General features: G+C 43.3%; 1 protein-coding gene across 2 annotated transcripts in view; it reads left to right on the top strand.

Annotated features, from left to right (window-relative positions):
- Positions 1-13,784, top strand: part of CEP170 (centrosomal protein 170) — a 194,936-nt gene that overhangs the window by 156,471 nt on the left and 24,681 nt on the right. For both annotated transcript variants that reach the window (XM_044290668.1, XM_044290667.1), the window contains exons 12-13: positions 5,369-5,624; positions 13,354-13,501. In XM_044290668.1, coding sequence (XP_044146603.1) covers positions 5,369-5,624; positions 13,354-13,501 — 404 coding nt within the window. The remainder of the gene's footprint in view (positions 1-5,368; positions 5,625-13,353; positions 13,502-13,784) is intronic.

Here is a 13,784-nt window from a genome sequence, read left to right as displayed (position 1 = left end):
ACCTGCTTGCTGCTGCGATGTCTGTGACCGGCCGGGAGCTCCACCTACTGGTAAGTGAAAGGTCTGTGCGGCGCATTGCTAAAGAACTGTCACTTACCAGTAGGAGGAGCTCCCGGTCGGTCACAGACATCGCAGCAGCAAGCAGGTAAGTATGAATCTTCTACTGTTGTACTATTGCTAAGTAACCATGGCAACCAGGGCTGCAGTAGCTTCCTGGTTGCCATGGTTACCGATCGGAGCCCCAGCGATTAAACTGGGACTCCGATCGGAACTCCGCTGCCACCAATGATGGGGGGGGGGAATGGGAGGCCGCACACTGCCACCAATGGTTGTTACTACTATAGAGAGAGGGGGGGCCGATGGTGGCTGCACACTGTGCCACCAACGATTTTTAACTATAGAGGGAGGAAGGGGGGGGGGGCGATGGTGGGCCCACACTGTGCCACCAACGATATTCAAACTGGGGAGGGGGGGGGGGGGTCTGCCCCCTGCTGCCTGGCAGCCCTGATCTCTTACAGGGGAATATGATAGTACAATTAACCCCTTTAGGTGCCGCACCTGAGGGGTTAATTGTGCTATCATATCCCCCTGTAAGAGATCGGGTGGTGCCAGGCAGCAGGGGGCAGTCTTGTACAAAGTTTGCAGTGTATTCTAACTAGAAGCGTCCCCATCACCATGGGAACGCTTCTGTGTTAGAATATACTGTCGGAAATGAGTTTTCACGAAGTGAAAACTTAGATCAGAAAAAGCTTTTATACAGACGGATCTTCGGATCCGTCTGTATGAAAGCAACCTACGGCCACGGATCACGGACACGGATGCCAATCTTGTGTGCATCCGTGTTCTTTCATGGACCCATTGACTTGAATGGGTCCGTGAACCGTTGTCCGTCAAAAAAATAGGACAGGTCATATTTTTTTGACGGACAGGATACACGGATCACGGCCTCGGCTGCAAAACGGTGCATTTTCCGATTTTTCCACGGACCCATTGAAAGTCAATGGGTCCGCGAAAAAAAAACGGAAAACGGCACAACGGCCACGGATGCACACAACGGTCGTGTGCATGAGGCCTAAGGGTACCACGCACGGTCGTGTCACAGTTGCAAGGTGGCTGTGTTGTGGTCGAGTACTAAGTGGCTGTACAAGCCACAGCAGGCTCCATTTAAACTAATTAGAGACTCACTAGTCAGTCTGCATTGTTAATGGGCATACGACCACAACACGGCCACGTTACAACTGTGACACGACCATGCTGTGTGGTTGTAGAATAGGATCCAGCATGTAAATAGAATCCAAAATTATGTTCAAGTAAATCCATTAAAAAACACATCCCCTCCTGTACATCGCTGACATGTTTTGACAGACTGTAGCAGTAACTCGTAGCATACAAATACCAAGAAAGCCCAGACTTTTAAAAGCTGACCACATGAACAATCCAGGTAAATAATCTAATACATGTGTGTGAATACCTCACTAGGCTATACGTTCATGTGGTTGGAAACAAAATTCTTAGTGGATTGGTAAAACAATGAAACTGGAGACATGAATTGCAACGTATTTCTATTATAATATACAGTATGTATATATATATATATATATATATACACACACACAGATGTAGCCACATACAGATGTAACACGTCAGTGTCATCTTGGTTATCACGTGTCAAAAGCAATTGAAATCCATTGAAAAAGTCACATTGCCATTGTTTACTTAACGTGTTAAACCATCTAATTTAGCTCGGCTACATCTGTATTTGTTAAAGATGATGCATATGCCCACAAAATGATCAATTCATGTAATAATTATGGAATGAATTTGCTTAGTAATGGAACATAACCCCATAGAAGATATAAATGGACCAAAATATAGCTGTTGTGCTAGGGGGATTTGTGACATACTGTATATACCCTGGTAGAAAATGTAAGTCATTGGCTCAGTGATAGAAAACCGAGGGTTCCACAGTGATCTTTGCTTCCTCCCTCTGTGACTGAAACGTCAGATATAATAGTCACATGTATGTAAAGGCATTACTGTCTTAATATGCCAATTTGTTTGAAGGATATACCATCATTAAAGATATTTAACTTGCATCCAATTTTGAGTGTGCAGTGGTATTTCATTAACAATTTTGGATTATATCCATTACTCGCTTCTTCTGGACACCGAGTGCAGCCCAACAATACTACTCTACAATACCCAGAAAAATTTCCAAAATTGAAGATTTTCCTAGCTTTCAGTGAAGGAAAATATAGATTTTATGAAAGACAGGAGGCGAACATTATGCTAATAAATATTTATTTTACTCCCAGCAGCAGAATAGTTAAACGTGTCACAGAAAGAAATTACATAAATATGCAGACAAGGTGTAGTAACATAGTACATAAGGCTGAAAAAAGACATTTGTCCATCCAGTTCGGCCTGTCATCCTGCAAGTTGATCCAGAGGAACCAAAAAAAAAAACCCTGTGAGGTAGAAGCCAATTTTCCTCACTTTAGGGGAATAGAAATTCCTTCCCGACTCCAATCAGGCAATCAGAATAACTCCCTGGATCAACGACCCCTCTCTAGTAGCTATAGCCTGTAATATTATTACGCTCCAGAAATACATCCAGGCCCCTCTTGAATTCCTTTATTGTACTCACCATCACCACCTCCTCAGGCAGAGAGTTCCATAGTCTCACTGCTCTTACCGTAAAGAATCCTCTTCTATGTTTGTGTACAAACCTTCTTTCCTCCAGACGCAGAGGATGTCCCCTCGTCACAGTTCTGGGGATAAATAGATGATGAGATAGATCTCTGTACTGACCCCTGATATATTTATACAGAGTAATTAGATCTCCTCTCAGTCGTCTTTTTTCTAAAGTGAATAACCTTAATTTTGATAATCTTTCAGGGTACTCTAGTCCACCCATTCCAGTTATTACTTTAGTTGCCCTCCTCTGGACCCTCTCCAGCTCTGCTATGTCTGCCTTGTTCACAGAAGCCCAGAATTGTACACAGTACTCCATGTGTGGTCTGACTAGCGATTTGTAAAGTGGTAGTCAGTAGCCAATAGTAACGTATCCCAGGTGATAAATGGCCTCTGCAATCGTTTGACTCCCTTCTTTCTGGAGACAAATAAGGTAGATCCAAAACACAAATTGAAGGTAACCAAGGAATATATACTCAATGAAGACGAATTCTCAGAACTTGAAGATGAATTGGAAACTCCGCCAGACATATGTAATAAGATTATACTGAAAGGGAATAAGAAACACATGGGTGGGTTATTAGGGGGGAGGGGGGGTAATGTTTGTCTCCTGTCTTTCATAAAATGTATATTTTCCTTCACTTAAATCTAGGAAAATCTTCAATTTTATTTCAAGGCAGGAGACTCCATTATGCATGTTTAAAGCTTATACTTCTAAAATATACAATCAACAATAACCATTAAGTAAGACAATATAAGACTAGCATCAGTCAAATAACACCATGGACACATGAGGGTCGGGGCGGAAATAAAAGGTTTTGAAGACAGATTCAGAAGCCCAGTTGGGCCTCCTGCCTGCCTGACTTTAGTGCACAGAGCGCCCCTGGTGGAGTGGGCTCTAAGGATGGAAGTATCAATATCAGCTAGAGACATAGTCTGAGATATCCATTGGGATAAAGTAGAAGCAGAAACCAGAGCATGGGGCTTGCAGTAGGAGATAAGGAGTTGTGAGCATGACGGATTCCTAAGAGGCTGTCCAGGCATGCTGGGAGTTGTAGTTTTGCAACAGCTGGAGGCACACTGGTTGGGAAACACCGCACTAGTGGATGCCAGTGGACAGCTGACTAGGCTAATCAGAGCGGGGAAGAAGCGCAGTATGGAGGAAGACGTGAACGCCGGCTGACTGAAAAGAACGTAGTCTGAGGTGATTAAAAGCGCACACAGCTGTAACGCCAGCTCGGCGCTGCTACCACAGACCGTGAGGTACATAACAGTAGCGGCAATAGGAATGCTAAAAATAGAAAGACTGCCCAGTAACGGGGGAAAACAGACTGGAAATGGAGGGAAGAAAAACAGAGCTTGGGGAAGCTGGGTAGGTGAACGAAAACACACCCACTGATAGTGGATAGTAAAATAGAAGACTAGGTGGCACAGGAAGGACTACAAATATCAGCAAAACCTATAGCCTCAAATATATATATATAGCACTCAAGAAGTATAGATACGTATCTCCTGCGGGAGCAGCAGAAAGAAGGGAGTCACACGACTGCAGGGGCCATTTATCACCTGGGATACGTTACTGTTGGCTACTTGTTTGCAGATTTATGTAATTTTCTTTTTCTGTGACACGTTTAACTATTCTGCTGCTGGGAGTAAAAGAAAGATTTATTAGCATAATGGAGTCTCCTGCCTTGAAATAAAATTAGGGTTATTTAGCTTAGAAAAAATATCTAAGATCTAATTACCATCAGGGGTCAGTACAGAGATCTCTCCCATCAGCTATTTATCCCGGGACTGTGACGAGGGGACATCCTCTACGTCTGGAGGAAAGAAGGTTTGTACACAAACATAGAAGAGGATTCTTTACGGTAAGAGCAGTGAGACTATGGAACTCTCTGCCTGAGGAGGTGGTGATGGTGAGTACAATAAAGGAATTCTAGAGGGGCCTGGATGTATTTCTGGAGCGTAATAATATTACAGGCTATAGCTACTAGAGAGGGGTCGTTGATCCAGGGAGTTATTCTGATTGCCTGATTGGAGTCGGGAAGGATTTTTTTTCTCCTAAAATTAGGAAAATTGGCTTCTACCTCACAGGTTTTTTTTTGTCTTCATCTGTATTAGGCCTCATGCACACGAACGTATTTTTTAACGTCCCGCAAAACGTGGTTCCGTTGTACCGTGATCCGTGCCCGTTTTTTCTTCCGTGGGTCTGCCGTGATTTTTGGAGGATCCACGGACATGAAAGATGAAAAAAAATCTAAGTCAAGTTTGCCATTGAAATGATAGGAAAAAACGGACACGGATCACGGACACGGATGACAATCTTGTGTGCATCCGTGATTTTCACGGACCCATTGACTTGAATGGGCCCGTGAACCGTTGGCCGGGCGCGGTGTAAAAACGGTGCACAAGCCGAGTTTTCTACGGCCCCATTGAAAGTCAATGGAGCCGCAGAAAAAAACGGAAAACGGCACAACGGCCACGGGTGCACACAACGGTCGTGTGCATGAGGCCTTAACTTGCAGGAAAGCAGGTCGAACTGGATGGACAGATGTCTTTTTCCAGCTTTACAAACTATGTTACTATATAAGCTTAATTTTACTCTAAATTTCGTGTTCTCCACATATTTGTATTAGAAAAATAAATATTTTCTTTTCTCATTATCAATGCATAGTAAATACCCGATGGAGGCGTTTACCACCAGAGTATGCTTCTACTTCTGAAGATGAGTTTGGAACAATCCGTAATTCTCCTAAACCCTCAAGACTACGTACCTCTCCAGCAACTAAAGTTCAGAAGTCACAAATTAATGGAAGTAGCCCAGTCATAGCAGCATCTGGAGCTTTAAATGTGCCAACATTTAAACATAAGGCAAAAGAACAGGAAGATTATATCCGTGACTGGACGGCACACCGTGAAGAAATAGCAAGGTAAGGGCATTACCAGCAGCCGCGGACTATATTATTTGCAAAGCATAGTGTAATAAAGCCAATAGCAATGATATGTAACAACTTAGTGATAACATATTAAAAGTAGTGGAGTAAGGCCTTGTTCACATCTCCGTTAAGGAGATCCAGCTGCCTGATCCGGTGCAAATGCCAGACAAAAAAATGTTATATTAAATGATTTTTGTCCAGATGAAACTCTGCGTTTATGCCAGAAAGCGGGTGGATCACCACCAGACCTCATTACAGTCGATGGAGATCCAGCACCGGATCCTGTGAGATCCGGTAGGCTGCTCCGTGCTGGAACAGCCTGTCAGATCTCCTTGACGGAGATGTGAATGAGGCCTAAACCAAAAGTATATGAATGCAGCTGTGGATGAAACGTATTTTTACTTTTGCTGGCTGGTGTGATTTCACATATCACACCATCAGGTTTTAACCATTTGACTCCAATGACAAAACATGTCTTGCCCGAAGATCTTTGTCCTGCAAATGGTCAGGTGGTAAAGTTTATATTCTGTGCCCTCCCACCTCGTTGGAGCTTCATCCAGTAGATCCAGGACCGTATTTCTGTATCGCTAGATCTATGTACAGGCTGAGCTAAGGGATTATAACATTTGATATATTTTTAATCTAATTAGTTTATTTGACCACTTGTATGGCAAGTGCTAAAATATAACTTTATGTCCGGCAACTCCTTGAACAAAGCAACATTCAGTTGTTTACAAATGCATATTAACCCTTCCTCATCAATTTTCCATTTTATTTTATTTTTTCATTTTAGGCTACTTTCACACCTGCGTTCAGGTGTCCGCTCGTGAGCTCCGTTTGAAGGGGCTCACAAGCGGCCCTAATGCATTCTCAGTGGAGGCGGATCCACTGAGAATGCATCCGTCTGCCAGCGCTCAGCCTCCGCTCAGTGAGCGGACACCTGAACGCTGCAAGCAGCGTTCGGGTGTCCGCCTGGTCGTGCGGAGGCGAGCGGATCCGTTCCGACTTATAATGGAAGTCAATGGGGACGGATCCGCTTGAAGATGACACTATATGGCTCAATCTTCAAGTGGATCCGTCCCCCATTGACTTTCAATGTAAAGTCTGAACGGATCCGCTCAGGCTACTTTCACACTTAGAAATTTTTCTAAGTTATAATGCAGACGGATCCGTACTGAATGGATGCAAACGTCTGCATTATAGGAGCGGATCCGTCTGATGAAACATCAGACGGACCCGCTCCGAACGCTAGTGTGAAAGTAGCCTAATACTCACTGTCTTCCTGGAGCCATAACTTTCTTAATTTTTCCGTTCACATGAGGGTTTATTTTTTTGCAGGGCAACTTTCTAGTAGTTCCATTTAATATTGCATAAAATGTAGTGAGGAGCTGGAAAAAAATTCTAAATACAACCATACTGGATAAATACTTTTACATTTTAATAGTACAGGCATTTTGTGATGCGGTAATACAATTATTATTTTTTTATTGTATTTTTATTTTTTAATTGGGCAGTTATTTCAATTTTTATGTTTTTTTTTTATGTTGAAAAACTTTTTGCACGTATTTCTTCCTTCTCGTGGACTTTAATATGCAATTATGTGATCGCTTCTCCCATAGACTGCAATCATTAACCCTCAGAAAGCCTTTAAGGCTGCCATAGCAACCGAACAGCCCCTGGATTCCAGCACCCCTTGGTTATTGACCACATCTGAGGGGTTAAAAGTCCATTATTCTGCAGTGTTGTCGATTATGGACTATGCCTCTGTCTGCCTGGGGAGATAGAGTATACACACCAATTATTCTATTGCTGCTCATTTCCGGTCTGTGCTTACTTGGCTGCAGCAGTGATGTAGTCATATACCCCCCTTAATTGAGGCCAATGATTGACTGCAATGGTCACGTGTACAGTGTTCCTGATGCAGCCAAGTAATGAGAGATTGGAGCTGCGGCCAGAGCAGTAGCTTGGAAATGGTGGGGGTATAACTGGTGAGTATATATATTTTTTTATTATTTTAGGACATCTCCCCCGGGTTACTTTTTAACAACTCAGAAAACACCTTTAAGTTTAATTGTTACCAGTCTGGACCTGGTTGTGCACTGCAAAACTAGACAAAAGTGATACTGCCGTATTAGGACTCTTTTGTTGCAAGAAGCTCTAAAGTGAGACCTTGATACTGCATTATATTGTCAGTTTGCACATTGTTACTGCAGTCTTTAAAACTAAATAAAAAAAATTGAAATAAAAGAAAATGAATGCATAAAGACCTTTTAGACAATTATCAGGAACAAGCATTTATAGGAATGTTTGCTTGTGATAATTGTCGCGGATTATTGAGCTCTCGATCAGCAGATGAACGACCAAATGCTTGTTCATTGGCTGCTGGGCATCTTTCTTGAGGATGAAAGATGCCCTTTTCTTGGCAGCACATCTCCCTGTGTAATCAGGGATGTCTTTCTGATAATAAATAGAGCAGAATGAGGGACGTTATGTTTGCACCGGCCTGTAATCAGGTCAGTGCAAATGAGCGTCGATGGAGATGTTCTCGTCCATCGCATTCACACTTCCCATACATCAGGCAATGTAATAGCACCTTAAGGGTCCATTCCTACGTCCGCAAAATGGGTCGTCCGCATCCGTTCCGCGATTTTGCGGAACAGGTGCGGACCCATTCATTTTCAATAGGGCCGGAATGTGCTGTCCGCATCCGCATTTGTGGATCCGCACTCCCGTTCAGCAAAAAAATAGAACATCTCCTATTCTTGACCGCAAATGCATTTTCTATGAGAGTGCCGGCGATGTGCGGTCTGCAAAATCAAAACGCACATTGCCGATGTCCGTGTTTTGCGTATCCGCAAAACACATACGGACGTGTGAATGGACCCTTACTGTCAGTTTTAAGCACAGATTATTATTGATTGCTGGGACACAGCAGTGAAACACTAACCCTAAGTTCAGGCGCTGTAAAACGCCCGACGCTCAAACAAGTTCTTGAGCTTTTTTGGGGGCGTTTGTCGCGCGTTCCAGTACATAGACTTCAGCGGGAACGCGCGACAATGTGTGTTCGCTTGTCTCTGTATGCGCGATTGTAAGCGCCGGTACAATCGCGCATACAGAGCGCTTGTTTCAGAACACTCAGGTCTGAACCCAGGGTTAGGGCTGTTTCACATGAGCAGATGCCGTGCGTGACATCCGCTGCGTGAATGAGTGCCAAGACCTGAAGCGGACAGCAGAAGCACGGAGCATTAACATGACTGATAATAATGCCCCGTGCCTCTCTGTGATCTCTTTACTACGAAATCACAGTGAGATAAAGTTGTCCCTGTGATTTCGTAGTAAAGAGATCACAGAGAGCCGCGGAGCATTATCAGTCATGTTAATGCTCCGTGCTTCTGCTGTCCACATCGGGTCTTGGCTGTCATTCACGCAGCGGATGTCACGCTCGGCATCCGCTCGTGTGAAACAGCCCTTAGTGATTAGCTTGTTGTTAAAGTGCTGAACCCATTTGAACAGTAAACGCCTTACTTCACTTATAACAGTCTTAACTGAATAAAATAAATTTACTCTTTAGGGATATCTTCAGTCATGTTAGGGTTCCTTGGGACCACAAGAGGAAATTATTCTCTTCTCAGGGCCCAAACCCCATATCATCAATAAAGATTTTGGTTCAAAGAAATAGACACTTATGTACAGTAATGTATCTCTATGCACCAGGTATATATATGCAGAGATATGTCACACCTCCAATAAACTTATTTACCACATGTGGACTGAGTATATTTAAAATATAACTTTTACTCTGATTTCACTAAAAGCATCGGTGGTTGCAGTGGGACAAAGGACAAAATAACATACATACATATAAACACATATATTACCACCATCCAGAGTCGTTTGTAAGATAATAATGGGTGGATCTTACCCAATATTAAATGGTGGCATTGGAAAGTATTACTTGTACCACAAAAAACAAGCTCTGATACGGCTATCTGAATGGAAAAAAAAAAAAGTTATGGGTCGGGGAAGGTAGGGAGCACAAAACGAAAAAACAAAAAACCTCTAGGGTAGAAAGGGTTCATGCATAAAAATTTGAAAATTGCAAAAATAAAACACAACAATCCAAATTTAGCCCTAATAATCTAACAAAGTAAGAGATGTCACAAGATAACAATGTCAGAATGGCTTGAATAATGGCTAACTTCTGGCACTCCAGTTGTGGTGAAACTACAACTCCCAGTGTGCTCCATTCATTTATATGGAGTTCTGAGAACAGCCAAGCAAGTGTGCATCTTGGAGTTATAGTTTTACCACAGCTAAAGTGTCGGAGGTTAGCCATTACAGGGCTGGGATAAGTAAAAGCATTCCACAGTGATTAGCATATAAAGAGACATATGTCAGATTTGCCAAATTAGACTTGGTCATGAAGGTGAAAAATGGCTTGGCCTGAAAGGGTTAATGACCTACGTGACTCAGAACATGAGGACTACAATTAGGTTTATGACCATCGAGAAACACATATGCGCCTGGTTGTAAATGAGGCGTATAGGTAGATTTAGAAACCAGGTCTACATCAGTTGCCAGCACATATAAGCCTGATTTATGAATGCTTCAACCTGGTAAATCAGCCTTATAGTTAGACTGAGAACACAGATCTAAAACACTTCTAAAAAGGAACTGCCATAATAAATCACCCCCTAAAATTTCACATGGACTTAAGTATTCACACCCTTTGCTATGACGCTTGAAATTTAGGTCTGGGTGTTTCTACACCTTGATTGGATTCCACCTTTGGTAAATTCAGTCAATTGGGCATGATTTGGAAAGACACTCCCCTGTCTATATAAGGCAGAGATGGCCAACCTGTGGCTGTCCAGCTGTTGGAAAACTACAACTCCCAGCATGCCCAGACTGCCTACAGCTATTAGTCTACAGCAGGGCATGGTGAGAGTTGTAGTTTTACAACAGCTGTAGAGCCACAGGTTGGCCATCCCTGATATAAGGTCTTACTGCTGACATTGCATATCAGAACAAAAACCAGGCCATTAGGTGGAAAGAACTGCCTGTAGAGCTCAGAGATAAGATTGTATGGAGGCACAGATCTGGAGAAGGATACAAAGATATTCCAGCTGCATGAAAGTTCCCAGTGTCACAATGGCCTCCATAATTCTTAAATAAAAGAAGTTTGGAAGCACCTGGACACTTCATAGAGCTGGCAATCCCACCAAACGTAGTAATCAAGAGAAAAGGACCTTGGTAAAAGAGGTGGCCAAGAACCCAATGGTCATTCTGGCTGAGCTCAAAGATCCTGTGTGCTGATTGATGGAAAAAATATACCTCTGCAACTGCTGAACATACAGACAAAAGAAAGGTATAGTTTCAATCAGCAAGCTCAACTCTACCAGGGAATATGTTTGGATTAATAGGCTTGATCATGCATGACCAAAGCTCTTTTAAAGGCAACCTGTCATATATTCCATATTTAAATGCACTTTAACTTACCATTTTAAGCATGTTGTTTCCGATGGTGCCATTGTTTTGGTTTTGGGTTACTTGTGTGCAAAGAAAATACACTTTATTCCCCACTCTGTCCATATGATAATGAGCACTTTGAAGTCAAGGAGGCTGATTCTTGCATCCTGCAAGTCATGGTTGCCGCATCCAAATACTGCCTCCTGCCCCCTGATTGACGTTTTAGAGTAGTGGCAATGTCATCCACTTGCCTCTACATGTGGCACTCTGTCTCCTCCAGGTCACGTGTGCGGTCAGTCTAGGTGTACAGGTCCTGGCTTCAGCGCATTTGCGTGCTTGTACCAGACAAGGGGGATAGTGCTCTGGATGCATGCAAAACTCCAAGGCGTGCACTGCCCCCCTTGTGTGGTGCGTGCACAAATAAGCATTGAAGCCGGGAGCTGTACACCGAGTTTCATTGCACAGGCACCCTGGAGGCGACAGAGTGCTTCTGCACGAGGTATGTCAGTTAGGCTACGTTCACACTGGCGTTTTGGCTTTCCGTTTGTGAGATCCGTTCAGGGCATTACACAAGCGGTCCAAAACGGATCAGTTTTGCCCTAATGCATTCTGAATGGATAAGGATCCGCTCAGAATGCATCAGTTTGCCTCCGTTCCGTCTCCATTCCGCTTTGGAAGCGGACACCAAAACACTGCTTGTAGTCTGACGAAACTGAGCCAAACGGATCCGTTCTGACACACAATGTAAGTCAATGGGGACGGTTTTCACTGACACAATATGACAATAGAAAACGGATTCGTCCTCTATTGACTTTCAATGGTGTTCAAGACGGATCCGTCTTGGCTATGTTACAGATAATACATACGGATCCGTTCTGAACGGATGCAGACGGTTGTATTATCTGAACGGATCCGTCTGTGCAGATCCATGACAGATCCGCAGCAAACGTGAGTGTGAAAGTAGCCTAATATTGAGAGGCAAGATCAGGGGTGTAGCTACAGGGAAATCAGCTGCTTTGGAGCATGAACTCAGAAGAGGGCCACCCAGGAGGAGGACTAAAATAATTTATTGTCCAGGCTCCTCAACATTATATACAGTGACATGACATACAGTATATACGTGTTGGAATCTGACGGAACAGCTGCCGGGACTCGTTTGAGAGAGCGATGTTGATTAGCCACAGTAGAGGGGGTTGCAAAGAAGTTGCTTGGAGGGGCCTTGTTCAAACATTTGCTGTGGTGCCCAGTCATTTCTAGTTATGCCACTGGGCAAGGGATGACATTGCCACTACTATAAAATGTCAATCAAGAGGTGGGATTTGGATGTGGCAACCATGACTTGCAGGATGCAAGAGCTAGCCTCCTTGACTTCAAAGTGCTCATTATCATATTATCATACGGGAAGAGTGGGGAATAAAGGCAGGAATTGGGCACGGCGACCATGCCTTGAAGGATGCAGGAGCCAGCACCCTGATGTGAAAGTCCTCATTGGCATACAATGAGAGCGGGGAATGAGGTTGAAACAGAAAAACTGAAAAATTGTACCATCGGGACAACCTGCTTGAAATGATGAGGGTAAGGTACGTACTACGCCTAGTTAAATATGGAATATCTTGATGATAGGTTCTCTTTAAATGTATAAAATACTAGTTTTACAGAATCTATCCCAACTAAATGGTACATCATTCTGCTCCTCCTGCTCTATATGATGCTGCCTGCACATTACACCGCATTTTGTGGTGACATGTCCTATTTAAGTTGGTTGAAAATAGTGATAATAGCTATATAGAAACATAAGTAGTCCTTAGAGGGGTTTTCTCACAATTGACATTTATTACCCATCCAAATTCTGGGACCCCCGGTGATCACTACAACAGGGAATCCAAGTGATAAATGTCCCCACAGACCTCCTACACAGAGCACTGTTCTATAGCTTTGCACACCAGAATAAAACTTTTCTATCCCCAATCAAAGCAGGAAAGGAGGGGCTGTGTGCTAGAAGGGGTGGAGTCCTGGCACGACGACAGCGACGGTGTCCTTGTTGCCCCAAATATCTAATTTACAATTTAGGAAAAATGTGATGCTGCAGGAATGGAGCCTCAGACCGGAAGGCGGAGAGAAATGCTTTATTCTGGTGAGCAAAAGCTATCTCACAGTGCGTTTTGTCCGCGCTGACAAGGAAACATTCGACTGAGCCACTACAAGTCATTTGTTATTATGCGAGTACATTTATTATTTTTTTTTTATGTTTTAGGATCAGCCAAGATTTGGCCCTCATTGCTCGGGAAATTAATGATGTTGCAGGGGAAATCGATTCAGTGACTTCCTCAGGCACGGCACCTAGCACCACAGTAAGCACGGCAGCAACCACACCTGGTTCAGCTATAGATACCAGAGAAGAGGTAAGAAATCTTCATGAAAGTCCACAGGTTCTTTCTTCTTCCTTGTCATATGCTTTTTTGAATATGCTGTACTTTTTTATCATTTTTTTTTTTAATTTTAATTCTGGTTTAATAATTGTACATGACCGCATGCAGTTCGTGAAACACCGCCTGTTTGTCAGTCCCATCTCCTGGAAAGTCAACAGCTCGTCTAACATGAACTCACTGCATCATAATGATTTATGATCATTACATCTTGCACGTCATCCTGTGAGTACAGGACAGTAGTCCCATGGCCAGATAG

This window comes from Bufo gargarizans, chromosome 4, assembly GCF_014858855.1.
Source record: "Bufo gargarizans isolate SCDJY-AF-19 chromosome 4, ASM1485885v1, whole genome shotgun sequence".
NCBI classification, from domain to species: Eukaryota; Metazoa; Chordata; class Amphibia; order Anura; family Bufonidae; genus Bufo; species Bufo gargarizans.
The sequence above is the reverse complement of the archived record's forward strand: the minus strand, read 5'-3'. Positions and strand labels throughout refer to the sequence as shown.